Below are 15,356 nucleotides of genomic sequence, written 5' to 3'. Positions count from 1 at the left end.
GTCGTCATCAGTCGCCAACATATCGTCCGTATAGGATCTGTCGTTGTGCCCCTTTGCCGTCACGGAGGCTGCATGAAGAGGCGATAGCCTTTAGCGGGCAGCCCATGCATTCGATCAGACTCGGTCGTGGTGAGGATTTCCACAGGATAGAAATTCAAATTCCGGGGTAAGCTAGCGCAGCGCATAAAATCGACCTGCTCGCCCTTCAGAAGACATGTCCAGTGAAGGGAATGCGCTACAGTCTCATTCATCGCATCGCGCATTCCAGGGTATCCCGATAAGCCGGCAATCATCGCCATGGTTCGCCTGTGATTGGTCTGTAATGGTCACCGCCCTGCCCTTTACCGATTTAGGTTATATTAGGAGCTTTCTTGAGGCCTTAGGCAGCAATGTGGATTGTCTTGGATTATGGGGGAGTGTTATTGATGGCCGGCTGCATCGGGTCGTTTCTCTCACTAAATTGTATGGCATGCAAAATTACAGTAAGTCTTGTCAAGTGTTAAGATAGAAGCAATGATGTCTGCGCCTTCGTGCATAACGTCGGTATGTAGAAACAACATTGTCGACGGATTACAGACATACATATATTATCCGGAGCTGATAAGTAAATCTACAAGAATAGCCTCCCATTTTCACTAGCCACAAAACCCCGAACCAGACAGAACCCCCGCAGAATAGGCTAGAGCCTAGAAAAGTGAAATCGAAGTGTAATAAAAAAAAAAAGGAAGGCAATTTATGAAAGTGTAGAACCCCCATATGTCCGGAGAAGATTGTCAAGAAAAGACAAGAAAAATAAGAAAATATGCGAGCCTGACAAAGCTGGCAAGTTTTGGGTAGGATCATATTACAAGCTCATTGGGTGAGAAAATCCTCAATTTCGAAGCCGACTCTCTTAAGCGATTTCTCCTCCAGTTCACTCGATGAGGAAGTCAGTCTTCGAACCACAATGGTTCGCGCATCATGAAGACGAACTTCCACGGGGTTACCTCCAAGACGCTCTAGTTCGTCCTTCTCGCATTCTCGGATGTACACGGTTATGTCCGGTCCTACGCACGCCCGCCACAGAGATGCCATCCACTGCCAGTGGTCAAGTGGTGCATACGAATCCCCGATGGGGACGGAGCAGGCAAAAGCATCCGCAGTCGTTAGTTGGTACCGTGGAACAAGCGCGACAGGCACCGGCATCGTAATGGAGCCCATTCCGGTAGAGACTGTCGACACAGAGCTGTTGTCGCTGGATTGCTCTGGAGAGTTGATTTGTAATTCAGCAGTCTTGGGTATAATAGTCCGCGGCGACACTCCTGGCGTAGATTCTTCGTCGACGGACTTTGGCTCCGATGATGCTCGTGAAGGCTTCACGAAGCTAACTATTTCGTCAGAGATGCGGTGCCAGGAGGAGATGATGTTGAGATAGTCGACAGTTGCATCACCCATTTGCTCGGATTCGGAATAGCTCTCACGAGACCGAATCTCAGGCCCTCCGAAAACCCGAGTGAGATATCTGCCCTCTTTCTGCAATGTGTTGTTCAAAAATTCGACCATCATCTTGACCAGAACGGGATCTTGTCCATCCACAGCAATCACAGCCCCGCGTCGGAACGAAGATCCGTCATGGTATGCTGGCGTTAAGGGCGGGGAGATCTTAGCCAGGACCTTTATCTTGTTGAGGAACGGGATTGTCATGACCGTGGCTTCGATGCTAGGCCCATCATGCGAATACGGAGTCGTTGGGGTGATAGTCCCGGGAACATGAGCAGCTGTTTGTAGCGGTGGAAGTTTCAAGCTGGGATCCGGCGGGGTATACTCCTTGACATTTCGGCCGGGCCGTGGCTGCTGTAGCGGCTGGTACAGACCTCGTGAGTCTGCTACGGCCGAGCGAGGTGTGTATGGAGATGCAGGATACGAAGAATCCGGGCTTCTTTCACGGATGTCGTAAGGACCAAGCGGTCCCAACCGCCTGCGCTTACTATCTGGTGATCGGCTTCTGCTTTCCACAAAGTGCTGGCGAGGCATGCGTGACTCCCCATTTCCGCTAGGGATGAGCTTGATGACATTAGGAGCACGATCTAGATCTTTGGCTCGACACTGGCTACTGCGTGCTGAGAAGACTTCACCAGGTGCCGACTTTCCGCCGAAAAAGGAGGCCCTGGGTGTATAAGGAGTCTCTGGTGATACTGGAGGGTTCATCACACGGCCTCCACATCGGCTGCAGACTGTAGAGCCTGGAGGGTTATGGCTGATGCCAGATGCTCCACTCCGGAGATTCCCATCCCGACCGTAGCGACGAGGTTGATAGCGATACTCTGGGTATTGTTGTTGATGCCGAGCTTTCTCCTCCTGTTAAGGGTTAGGTGGCTTGAGAGTCTCATAGCAATGATGTGCTTACCTCTGCCAGCGCTTTCCACTCATCCTTTGTCTCTTGTGGTAGTCCTCTCCATTGTTCCCCAATAATTTTGGAGATTTCAGGATTGGCAAGGCCTGGATTCTGCGCGACCACTGCAGCCTGGTAATGTTGGCGGTATAGGATGAATGCTTTTACCTGTTTGTCAGCTCAAGAAGCAAATAGAGTAGATTTCAGATTGCATACCATTCCGGGGCCTAGGGATCTTCGGATCCGGCTGACAGAGGCAGAACTGTGTTGCCGACTCCCTTGGGGTGGGAGTATTGGACGTCTTGATTGGACTAGATGACGACGACCGTTCCGACAAAGACGAGCGTTCACGAAGAGGTATAGCCTTGGTAGGTAGAAGATTCGCGGACTTCGGGACCTCAATAGCAGAGGCAGCGTTGGAGGCGACTTTGTTGAGAGCTACCTTGCTTCGATTCAGAGTGGTCAGATGCACCGGGGGCAGTGTGTCAGTGAATCGACGATGACCACTCAGAGCAGCAGTGTCTAGATGACGGTCCATCATGGACACTTTCGCGACGTCGTCATTCATGATCTTATGCTCGAGGAGGTTACTAGTAGGCCGTGACAGGGGAAGATGGTGAGAGCTGTCATGGTGTAGAAGAGGAGGCTTGGGCAGAACGCGATCGTAAGACATGACATTTATTTTATGGAGTAAAGAGCAAAGGGCTTTTTGGGGGGACAGAGAAGTGGATGAACCAGCAGACTGAAAGGAAAATGGCGGGCAATGAATAATGAAAGTCTGCGAGATGGTGGGTGAGAAATCGAGGTTATAGAGGGAGCCGTGGCCCTTGAATGGGCGGACGCTGCACAAGTGGATGAAAGAAAGAAAGCCCCAATATAAGGTTATAGTTATAGTCAACGAGACGAATGAGTTTCTCCTCGTGCTGCACCGGGTATTTCCAAACTGGCTGTTGTTAATACTTTCTTTTCTTTTCCTGTCTTTTCTTTCTTTTTCCAATCGAGTGGCCGTCTCTGTTGGTGTCTTTGGCGTGGAAGATTTTATTTTTTCAGTTCAGGGTCGAATGATAATAATTAGGAAGAAAAGACGATAATAATAATAATAAGAAGAAGAATGCTGATAATAATATCCAGCTGAATTATTATTTGAAGGCGTCAGGGGTGTCCTCACTGCTGGTAATTTTCTTTTCTTTTTCTGCCTTCCTTTTTCTGCCTCCTCGTTCTTTGACAATGAAATGATATTTCCATTCAGGCCGAGCCAACCAAGCCGAGGGGACGCCAGTGAGATAAAGCCAGGATTTGGCTTTTCAAGTGCTTTGTTATGGAAAGCTATCTTTGGGGCCCTTCGGTCTGGCGCCCCTCCCTTTGACTACGACTAAAAAATCCCGGGCTTTTTAGTTTCTTTGTCCCTGTCAGGATGACCCGAGTCCTTCGTTCGGTTGGGAGGGGACATTATCCCCACCAGAGACAGCTGTTCAGAGAGATGTGATGGAACCTCAAAGTGAGGAAACCTCCCGGGTTGGGAAGGACGTATCATCATGGTACCTTTCATCGGGTGGTGCGGTGTTGTACTGGGGCGGAGGAAGAGAGGTACCTTGACTTGACTCTACTACTTAGTACTCACTTGTCCCTGGATGAACCCCCCCAACCAAAGGTACCCAAGGACTGGAAAAGCAAGAGAGCCAGAGGGCGAGAGAGACTAAGTGGGCACTTGGAGAGGTAGTAGCAGAAAAGCAACAACCTGAATGTGAACCTCTCCTTCTTCTTCTTGTTTTATTCTTTCCAGGTGAGTCAGCAGTAGGGGTAAGAAATGGGCCCTTCCAGAGCTCATTCTGGATGATTGATTGCCTTTTGTTTTGGGACATCATTTAATATGTTTGGGCAGTTGGATAATAATACACATTTTAGTAAGTCATAGCTACCCGGAAAGCTGGTTACTAGTTAAACCTGGGGACCTAAGTTACCTAGTTGTTTTACCTTTTTACCTTCTGCCCTCCCCTCCCTCTCAATACCCTCCCTAGTCAAGAAGGGCCACCACACTAATCGACTAGTTGCTTAGAGATTGCTATACAGGTTTATTGTTTCAATCCTGGAGCCATTTTAGCTTTCCTTTGTCTGTTCGGCGTCCGCATGCGGTGTGCTGCAGTGATCTGGGACCAATTAGCGATCCACAGAGCCCGACCGGGCCTGGCAATTGGCCCACCGCCAATGTGACACATGCGCAAATGGATTTGATTGTCTTCCAATCCGTCTAATTTCTCGCCAGCATCATCCTGCTTGCTTTGCTTTACCACGGTCTGGCACGCACACCACTAGCCTTCTACAGTAGTAGTAGTACCCTACTCGGCTGCCTAGGTGGTACTTTGAAGGTACTTGTTGTTTGCTGCTGGCTGCTTGCTGTTTGCTTGCTCCCTCGCAAGTATCGTTTGGTTACTACTTACTACCTACCTACTTGAACTAACTGAACGTGCTTGATTTGCTTGCTTGGCTCTCTGAGGTAGTAGTTCCTGGAAGTTTGATACCCACTAATCTACACTGGGTACTGAACTCCGTCGTTCCCCATTCCTCTCTACTTGCTCGGACCATGTATTCAAGAGGAAAACAGCGATCGTGGCCATGGCTCCTATGGTGTAATACATACATTCCAGGTGGCGGTATCGGAATTCCGCCATCTCCACCTCCACCACTCTCCTCCATCTAATGCAAAGGTGCTTTTTATCCAGGACAGCTCCTGGCTAATGACAGAACTTCCCGAGGCTTCCATGACAGCAGGCCGATCCTCTTCGGAGACAAAGAAACTAACAGTCAGCACCGAATGAAAGGAAAGAGGAGTCAAAAAAGAGAGAAAGAGAAGAAGCAAATAAAAAAAAAAGAACCGAAAGCAAAACAGGGAAAAGAACGGACAGCCCGATTTGGCAAACTGACACTGGATGGATACTACTTACTTCTTACTACTCCGTACTCTTCTTACTTACCACCGACACCAGCAAACTCCATCCACCAGCACCATCCGCGCCATCCGTTACCCCTGCTGTTTTCCCCAACCATCCTTCAAAGGGGGACTTTCCACAGGGTCCGGTCAGGTTCCATTATTCTTTACCTCCCCAAAGTCTGATCCGTAGTTCCCCCGATCCATCAGAAAGGTTCACGGGTCTCCATTGACACGTTGATGTTGCAGGTGTCCCCATTTCCAGGCTGGAGACCGGATCGATCTACCCTGTGGCGATCGCATTCCGATCCCTGCTCCACCTTCCACCGCCATCACGTTACAATCGTCCGTCTCCGGATGAGGCAGCCTGACTTCCGTGCTCATTCTCAATAAGACATACCACTCTGGCCAGTCCCCCGTTCGGTCCTTGTTTGGTAGCGACCTGAAACCTCTCGTGATTCGAAACAGTTGTGCTCCCCCAGTACAAACTCTTTCCTCTCACTCATCCAGTCTCGGTGCGGGGAGAAAGACATGGTCTCAGACCTATTGATACATCGCCTAGAGACCAGTCAAATAATCGGAAAAGCAGGCGCAATGGAGATAATAGAAGCAGGCCGCTATTTGATAGTGCCGTTCGTCAGCGTTTGATGGTCCCGGGAAGCGGCTGGTGTCTAATCATCTACAGAACAGGTTTCCTCCATCCTGTCCTTGGCGAAATTACGTCTCAAGAGGTAATGAAAAAATAGTAAGACCTCATCGGTTGCGCTTTTAGAATTTTTTTTTCTTTTCTCTGGTCTCTTATCTTGATGTTAAAGGGAAATTCATCGGAGCCACATCTCTTCGATTCCATGGAACACTTCCGCGCCCAGAAGCCTATGCGCTGAGGGGCCAAGGTGCATATCGTTCCTGAAAATGATACGGTCAGCACTCGATCAAGTCAATGGGCGCCAATCATAATGCCTTGTCCTTACCAGAACAGAAATTTCTCCGGACGGTCGCACTGTTGCGCGCCTGACGTCACCATCCATTGCTGGCTGCTTTGGACGCATGCGTCTTCAACATTCTCCCAACCGGGATCCTCGTTCTTCCCCAATCCACTCTCTTCTTCGATCCCTGCGGCAAAGAGTTGCCAGTCGCGAATCTGGTCGGCCAGAAAAGAGTTGGTGTCGAACAAATAAATCGTGCCGTTCGACCAATCTTCGGCATTATTGCGGAGTTCTCCGTTCCAATAGTCTGCGATCCTCACGGCATCTTTGTGCTTGGTAATCTGCGGCTGCCCCTGCGCTCTATAGGCCGGCAGGAAGGTTACATCTGGTGCTAATGTCAGGATGATCTTGAGGTCATTGCCGCCCCATGTCTCGGCCAGCAAATCCAGCTCCTCCATAATGACTTTGATATTGCGATCGACTGCATGGGATGCGTCCTCGTACGTCTTTGGCATTACGTTCCACAAGTCCCATACACCAAACGAGACAACCACGATGGTGCGATTCTGACGCATGCCAACCGCAGTCGCATCCATCTCTCTCGTGGCTTCCGTCTCCGCCGCAATCCAATTGGCGACCTGAGCTTTCAAATCCGCCAATGGAGACTTGTAGAGGTTGAGTAAGGAACCCGACAGCTCCGTGTTATCCACCACAGAGCCAATGTAGTTTCCTCTCAGAGACTTGGCTGTCTCTGCTAAGTTTTCATGGTGACATGAGAACTGGGCCGAGAGATTAGCTTGCCACTTTGATCCAGCCAAGTAGCTTTCACACTCACCGAGTTACAAAGCCAGTCCGTCCATACAGATCCCTGAAGCTCGGCTGCATTGTTATCGCTCCACGAGTCACCAAAGACGACTAGGCGACGGTCGAAAGATGCCGTGGCGCGGAAATCCGACGAAGGCTCTTTTGTCAAGACTACCCGACGATAGTAATGCTGAGAGGCGAGAAAGGAGGCTGACAGGAGAATGCTGCACACAGCCAAGGCGCAGACCGCGTGAAATTTGCTAAAGAGGCGCATTGGGTCCGGGCATAAAGGACGGATACGAAGGGCGGAGGCGAGACAGCGAAAGCCGCTGGGCTTCGCAGGCGAAGCCGATAAACGCTGGGGGCGATCGGCGGCACTCTTTGTTGCGCGGTTGCACACAACGATGCTGAGAGTATACGTTTGACCAAAGGAAAACGAGAAGAAACCGAACAACGGGGAAAGGGGGGGGAATGAGATAAGACGGAGACGCCGTACGTAGTGATCTGCGGCGAGATCAAGCAAGAACTTCTTCCCCTAACAGAAGCACAAAAGACAGGATGACCTCCGGCAGTACCGTGCAAGAGGAGAGGCTAATAGCGTGCGATGGGGATGGTTGGCGCCAGAGTGGGGACTTGACTGGAGAACTCTGTCAGTCGGATGAAAACGAGAACCTGAGGGGAACGGATGCAGTAACAAGAAAAAGGAGACAATACCGAACAGTGCGAGAGATGGGTGAGGAAGCAGAAAATGTTCCCTGACCTGTCCACTACGATAGCGCGCTTGTGGCCATCTTTGCATCTGCCGTAAGGCTGTTCTTGTCCTGGCCTCTCGGACGTTGGCAGTGGCCGCGCGGCGACGTCGGAACGGTAACCAGTCGCGTGCTCTGGGTCTTTTGCGTCAGTCCCAAGACTCCATCGAGCTTGGAAGAGGCGGTTTTGTACAAGGCCAAGTCTCCATCAGTGGATCTCACTGGCCTGCCCTCGTGGACATTTCTCTGTTCCAGCAATAGAAATGTCATCGAATCAGCAACGAACGTCTGTCGGAAATGGCGGTCATGTTTCCCTGAACCCCCTTACTGGGATGTCATGAACAACACCCCTCCTCGGCCACTATCTATCTATCTAGTATCTACTACCGAAGGCGCAGTTTTGGTGGTGGGTAGTAATCAATCAATAATCAACCATTAATAGATAACGGGGGGGGCGCCTCTCCAAGACAGGCTGCCAGCTTTAGACTCCGACCTTCCGAACAGCCCAACTCGATCCGGATTGGTCTCCCGTCTTTGGCTGTCGGGAACGGAAGGACGCAATGTGCAACTAAATCCGAGTCAGCGAAAACACCCTCCATAACCATATCTTTTTTCCTATAAATCAGGGGCTTCTCGAACTTCTGGTTGCAACTTATGAAGACGCACTTCGAAGAAGCTCCTTCCAAGCTTTGCTGGTCGTTGTGATTCCGACCCGGACCAGTTCGGCACCTGATTGACTGACTAGATCTACTAATCCCTATCGCCGAGACGCTCAGGGGTTGACTATAACTAACCCCTGGATGGCATCAATTACTTACTTGGGACAATAAGCTCGTTATGATGAAGAGTTCATGTTCTCGAAAACGTCCTGCATAATGATAGCATGTGCACCCTTTCAGTGTCTAGCCCCAGGCGCACACATCAGCCTACATGTGTTGCATTATAGGCTGCAGGACAGAGTCCGGAGTATCCAAGAACGAAAGGCAGCCCGGAGAAAGGCCTACATGACGAGAGATGTGGCACCTAAGACGCAACACGGTGGCTCCCCGGGTTCGCCTTGTTGAAGCTTAGGAGGCACTCTACTTAACGCAAGTTTAGGGGTTTTACTACTGATCATGGACTATAGACTGTTCCAGCTGCTGACTGTTGGATGCATAAGGTCGCGATCAGAGACATGTATGGTCATCAGACATAGATATGGAAGATTCCGATCTGTTGGAGATATTTGACCCCAAATTTGCCTACTGTGTACACGCAGGGATAACACGAAGGTCAGGTGACCTAATACCTACTTCCGCTTTAAGGATAGAACCTTAACCTATCTTTTGGTTCAAGTAGGTGCATCATGGAATACGAGCATCAGCGCGTAAGCAAAACCTTAGAGTCTGTTTATATCACAACAATTTGATGGTATCCTCAAGCCTACACAGGCCTAGCCTCGTAGTTCCCGAAAAGGCAAGATGGCAAGTCAGGTGCCGGGAGTGCTGACATAAGAGCCCTACCGAGGACGCTAAGTCCAGAAGGGTTAGTGGACTTAGTCAGCCGCCCACACAGGGAAATCTCGCTACACCACCAAAAAAATCCCACGAAGAACGAATCCCCGACGACCTGAACCTCCTCGACCTGTCGACAAACCGCGCCCTCCGTCTTGACCGCGCAGACCCGTCAAGATGAAGCTCAACATCTCCTACCCGGCCAATGGGTCTCAGAAGATCATCGAGGTTGACGATGAGCGCAAGCTCCGTCCCTTCATGGAGAAGCGCATGGGAACCGAAGTCAGCAACCCTCCCCCCTTGGATATCCGCCCCCCGAAAACACCAGAGTTGGAAAAGAGACGAAAAATGAGAAATACACGCAAAATTATGGGAAAAGCAGAAGACTGATTGGGGTTTCTTTTATTGCTATAGGTTGCCGGCGACTCTCTCGGTGACGAGTTCAAGGGTTACATCCTCAAGATCACCGGTGGTAACGACAAGCAAGGTACGACTGGATTGCTTTTCCCCTGTTATTTCGGATTTGGGCTCGACTAGGAGGACTCGAATACGAACAAGAATCTTTGGAATATCATGGTTAAGAATGAACATTGGATGCTGACTTTGACGCTCTTCACAGGTTTCCCCATGAAGCAGGGTGGTATGTACCGACCAACGCCATTATAATCCGACAAAAACACAGCAGAAACTCATCGATTTTGTGTGCAGTTCTCCTCCCCACCCGTACCCGCCTCCTCCTTGCCGATGGCCACAGGTAAATGCGACCTGCCGATAATGGAGTTTACGAAATGGAAGACTGATGTCCGCTGCAGCTGCTACCGCCCCCGCCGCACTGGTGAGCGCAAGCGCAAGTCCGTCCGTGGTGGTAGGTTTTACCAAACAACAATACATCCGTTATTATCCTCCGAATTGATCCGTTGACGCTTCGTGTTTACAGCCATCACCGGTCAGGACCTCGCTGTTCTTGCCCTGAGCATCGTCAAGCAGGGTGAGGGTGAGCTTCCCGGTCTCACCGACACCGTTGTCCCCAAGCGCCTCGGCCCCAAGCGTGCCACCAAGATCCGCCGCTTCTTCGGTCTCGACAAGAAGGACGACGTCCGCAAGTTCGTCATCCGTCGTACCGTCACCCGTGAGGGCAAGCCCGACTACACCAAGGCCCCCAAGATCCAGCGTCTGGTTACTCCCCAGCGTCTCCAGCGCAAGCGCCAGCGCATTGCCCTCAAGCGCCGTCGTGCTGAGGCTGCCCGCGAGGCTGCGTAAGTGCACCTTTTTCCCCTTTGTTGGGACATGCACCCAAATGTATGAACAGGACATCCGCTAATCATGCATGCAATACAGTAACGACTACGCCAAGCTCCTTGCCAGCCGTGTCCACGAGGAGAAGGCCAAGCGTGATGAGCTCCGCAAGCGGAGAGCGTCTTCGATGAGGAAGTAAATGTGTTTGTCCGCGGGGGTTAATGGTCGGGTTACGTCTCTGTTCTAGCTAAGGGAAAAAGGGTATTATAGAAAGAATCTCAAGCAAATGGGAAGGGGGATTTTTTTTATATCCACCCATTTTCTCTTTTCCTATCTTCGAGTTCCGAAGCAGAGCGACCCAAGAACAAAAAGCTCCTTGGTTTGGGGAGGGAGAGATATCGTGAGAGAGAGAGGAGAGAAGGCGTCTGCAGCGGACCGAGAGACTTTGGCGTGCCGATATTGTCTGATCCACCAACACATCAAAACCAAAAAAGGAAATGCTATATCTCTCCACAATTTTTATGGAAATGAAAGGGATTAAAAAATGTGAAAGAATTTCTTCGTTTTTGTTCTTTACACACTTTTTTATTCTAGATGGCCTTGCGACCATTATCCCTTCCCCTTCCCTGGCACGAGTTTAAAAAAAGACATACCCATGGACTCCGGTTCTCCGCAGATGATTTCTTCTCTCTTATGTGCGCTGCTTGTGAATGAAATGAAACTTTTTTGTATTCCAAAATTTCAGTTGGTGTTTTTTTTTTTTCTTTTCTTTTTGGTTCTATCTATTCCCTTGCGTAGTGTGATTTCTGGACCCTACTGTGGTAAAACCTAAAATTGTCCCAATGTAGCCCAGCCAGTGGATTATTGTGTGGTCAGTACTTTTTTTTGTGTACCCACAATTCTTAACCCAAGATCCCACTAACTAGCGATCGTTAGTCAAGTGCGGAGTAGACACAGACAATAGACACAGACACACACCACTTATTATGACTGCAGGTCTGGCCAAACTCACACAATCCCACTTTATGTCTTGATGTATATAGTGCGTTCATCATTTCTGATCAATTGTCATCATCATGGCCGTATAAATCTACTTACATAGACCGGTGAGTCAAACCTCCGCCACCCAACTGTGCAAAATGTATACTTTCAGGCACAGGCACAGGCATCTAGTGCTAAGTACTAATACTATAATAGACATTAGAGCTACTATTAGGCAGGTGAAGTCAACCCCCCCCTCGTAGTAGTAACACCCATCTAGTATCTTTACGGAGCTAATTACTAATAGCAGGAAGATATGTTAATACTATTATCACTACTTAGTACTACAAATTAGGAACATGAAGACCGTATCACCCAACTAAGTACTATTCATCACGTAGTATATAGTCCCGAATGTAGAAGGACAAGATACTAACACAGCATCATATGTCTTTAAATATTATCATTCCCCCCAATCCATAACAATTAACTACCTACTAATAAATCTATTAATTACAGCAAGACGGTAATACTAAACTTTGATATAGTTTTACTGCCAGCGTACTGACTTTTCAAAAGAAACAATCAAATCAGCCACCAAACCCATTGTCTCACAACTAAATAAATACAGCATCAATAGAGAAACAATAAAGCTTACCACTTACTGAGTATCCAATGCATTCAATCCCACAATTTAAAAACCTACACTAAAACTCAGTATACGAGGATTAAGAATGAGATATATAAACCTAACAAGCGTATGATGAATCTAAGCTCCTCAAGACAACGCAGTGAGCAAATAGAACTTATTTTTCTCATCATCTCATCAGCTCTAGATAGACACTCAGTTGGTGCATATTTCTACTCATCCATTACTACTCACTATGTTACATATGTCGAGCTTTTGATTGATATCATACATATTATATATACATAGAATCCCCTGACTCTCGATACTATCAGTACTAGTAGTAATATAGTCCTCTTCAAGAAAAATAAACACACCCTATTTTAGCTCTACAGCAGTAAGTCGCACTAAACCTAGTAATAGCAATAATCTCCCAGCCAAGTAAAATACAACCACCAAGAAAAAAGAAACAATCAACGCGACGATAAGAAGCCAAAACCCCCCGCCTCGCCCACCGTATTATTTATTAATTACTCCGGGAAACTTTTCCCGCCCCATACCCTTCATCATCAGGAAACTTTTGTATTGTGAAGCTACTACTGGTAACATAGTACTAGTTTCTTTTAAGGAGCCCAAAAAGTCCCACCATAGGTACATATACAAGGCATATAGTCAAAATTAGAGTGCAAAAAAGCAAGCATACCTATTAGTGCACCTGATCAGTAAGGGATGGCTGGATGGATGGATAGCATGCTGACAAGTCCGACTACTACTTACTTACTAGTACTGATTAGAGCCGGAAATATAAATCTCGGAACTGAATGTACGACTTGCAGTAGGATCGATTTAGGGCTAGCCCGTGGGCATTTCACTATTACTAGCTGATATCGCCGAGGTTAAATTGACGACTGTGAATGTTTAATTCGTAGTTTCTGTACCGGTAAGTTCATGCAGTGCTTTTTTGAATCACGGTATTTCCATCGTCACTATATCTATATTTAAAGTGTAGGACGGGATTCAATTCAGATGGCAATCTATTATATCAGTAAATCTCACATGTGATCCGCTCACAATAAAAAAAAATAGTACATCATCAGTATGAAGACGACCAAGGGGAGAAAAAAAAACAGAAGAGAACCGTTGATATATGTACAATATAAGTGCTTCAATTCAGCTGGTAATAGAAAGCAAAAAAGGCGCCGCCGACTTTTTCATATCTCCCTTCCTTTTCACCTTCTCAAAGGTCCATAAGCTTCATAACCGGTAAATGCGTTAAATATAGTTTGACAGACGGAGGCGCCTATCCCGGGAATTCCGTGGCTAAAGAGTCCTAATTTCATGATCTAGGCCCTCCTAGAGGTATCCGACTACGCACGACAATAATAAAAAAAGAAAAAGCAAATGTGAACCGCCTCCAGGTAGCGGCATGTCCATCTTGTCCTCCATCACTGCCATGTGCCCTTACTAGTCGTTTAGGCGACAGCGTGCGAGAACAGGAAGCTCACAGACTCGCCGTTGTGCGTACGTCTGCAGGCCTCTGCAAGAGTGGGGCTGATGTCGATCGTCTCGATCTTATCGCACTGCTCCTTCTTGTCTTCGTGAGGAACAGTGTTGGTCACAACAACACGGCTGAGGCAGCTGTTGTTGATGTTCTGAGTAGCCTTGCCGGAAAGGATACCGTGGACGACGATAGCGTTGACTTCCTTAGCTCCGTGCTGCATCACAGTATCGGCGGCCTTGACGAGAGTACCGCAGGTATCAGCCATGTCATCAACGATGATAGCGATCTTGTCCTTGACGCTACCAACGAGAACCATGCGCGAGACCTCGTTGGGGCGGGGGCGCTCCTTGTGGATGAGCGCGAACTGAAGATCGAGGCGATCGGCGATGGCAGTGGCACTGTTCAGAATTGCCCATTAATATCGTCTTGCAATATATCAAGCACCCAACAGAATCAAATTCACTTACCGCTTAGCACCACCAGCATCGGGACTGACAATGATACAGTTGCTCACATCCAAGTGTTCGCGGATCCACTTCAGTATGCTAGGCTCGGCATACAGGTTGTCGACGGGAACGTTGAAGAAGCCTTGGATCTGGCTGGCATGGAGGTCCATGGTGATGACGTGGTTGCAACCAGCAGTCTGGAGCATGTTTGCCATAAGCTTGGCGGTGATAGGAGCACGGCTCTTATCCTTCTTATCTTGGCGCGCATAAGGGAAGTTGGGAATGACGGCCGTGATACGTCTTGCGGAGGCGGTCTTGCAAGCATTGATCATGATGAGCAGCTCCATTAGTCCGTCGTTGATATCATTGGGCCGCGTCGACTGCAAGATGAAAACTGCAGGGTGCACACATTAACCCAAGATCTTTTGCGGGCCTGAGTCTGAGCAGGCGGAGTGGACAACAATACCATCCTCATCTCGTACACTCTCTCCGATTGTGACACTGGTTTCCTGGTTCGAATATTGGAGGACCATGATCTTGGTCAATTCAATGCCAAGCCTGTCAATTGAAACGGCTCGTTAGTCCATGGTGTACTGCAAGGGTGCAGAAATAGTCCAGAACTATAGCGCATACCGAGCTGCCACGAGGTTTGCAAGCTCAGGGTGACTGTTACCAGTCAAGAGCTTGATCGAGTTCGAAGCCATTTTGGGAGATTGAAGAGAAACCGGAGGAGGGGTTCAGGTAGAGCGGCGCGGGGAACCGGACAGGTGTAGAGGGGAGATTGATATGGTTATCGAGAGAAAATGAAGAAGAAGTTAGAGAACAGGAATTAGCATGCCTGAGAGATAGGAAACGCCCATCGACCGGAGAGAGAGAGCAGCGGATTGAAGAAGTTGAGATTCGAGCCGATGCCCCGCCGGCAGGTGACTTTTTCGCCCAGCAGAAAAAAGTTGCATCCCGTGACTCCCCGGATCCACCGTCCCTCACCGCCTCCAGACTACGGAGAAGCACCCGGCTGACTAACCGCGCATCGATGGCTGGATGAAGAGTGTTGAGAGTGGGTGAAAGAACGAGAACATTGACTGGAATTTTCTAAGTAATTGACACATAGCTGAAGAAAGTACATGCTGCTGCAATTTGCAAAGTAAAACATAGAAAAAATGGAAATCCTTCAACCGATCCCCGGCATTCCAGTTGACCTGCACTTCAACTGGTCTGCCGGTTGCGGTCCATTTCCTACCACAACCCCCCCATGCCTTTGGTAAGGTACAAACTAGCTGAAAATGAAGATGTGT

The 15,356-nt window shown here is 48.7% G+C and overlaps 3 protein-coding genes across 3 annotated transcripts; 1 reads left to right on the top strand and 2 right to left on the bottom strand.

Moving 5' to 3' along the window:
- Nucleotides 1-852: 852 nt before the first annotated feature.
- Nucleotides 853-7,301, bottom strand: BO88DRAFT_330421 (putative HMG box transcriptional regulator; the record flags this gene model as incomplete). The annotated part of the gene is made up of 5 exons (XM_025702630.1): nucleotides 853-2,337; nucleotides 2,387-2,539; nucleotides 6,155-6,203; nucleotides 6,269-7,002; nucleotides 7,059-7,301. The coding sequence occupies 5 exons, from the start codon at nucleotides 7,299-7,301 to the stop codon at nucleotides 853-855; spliced, it is 2,664 nt and encodes an 887-aa protein (XP_025567295.1).
- A 2,145-nt stretch (nucleotides 7,302-9,446) lies between these two features.
- On the top strand, nucleotides 9,447-10,704 carry BO88DRAFT_331452 (40S ribosomal protein eS6; the record flags this gene model as incomplete). Its single annotated transcript, XM_025702677.1, has 7 exons — nucleotides 9,447-9,551; nucleotides 9,684-9,756; nucleotides 9,889-9,909; nucleotides 9,978-10,023; nucleotides 10,082-10,134; nucleotides 10,207-10,525; nucleotides 10,608-10,704. 7 exons carry the CDS (start codon nucleotides 9,447-9,449, stop codon nucleotides 10,702-10,704), a joined length of 714 nt encoding a protein of 237 aa, XP_025567294.1.
- A 2,614-nt stretch (nucleotides 10,705-13,318) lies between these two features.
- Nucleotides 13,319-14,765, bottom strand: BO88DRAFT_357078 (ribose-phosphate diphosphokinase; the record flags this gene model as incomplete). The annotated part of the gene is made up of 4 exons (XM_025703751.1): nucleotides 13,319-14,013; nucleotides 14,083-14,455; nucleotides 14,528-14,619; nucleotides 14,695-14,765. 4 exons carry the CDS (start codon nucleotides 14,763-14,765, stop codon nucleotides 13,587-13,589), a joined length of 963 nt encoding a protein of 320 aa, XP_025567293.1. The 3' UTR covers nucleotides 13,319-13,586.
- Nucleotides 14,766-15,356: the final 591 nt, after the last annotated feature.

Source organism: Aspergillus vadensis (assembly GCF_003184925.1).
Source record: "Aspergillus vadensis CBS 113365 unplaced genomic scaffold BO88scaffold_2, whole genome shotgun sequence".
In the NCBI taxonomy this organism is placed as follows: Eukaryota; Fungi; Ascomycota; class Eurotiomycetes; order Eurotiales; family Aspergillaceae; genus Aspergillus; species Aspergillus vadensis.
The sequence above is the reverse complement of the archived record's forward strand: the minus strand, read 5'-3'. Positions and strand labels throughout refer to the sequence as shown.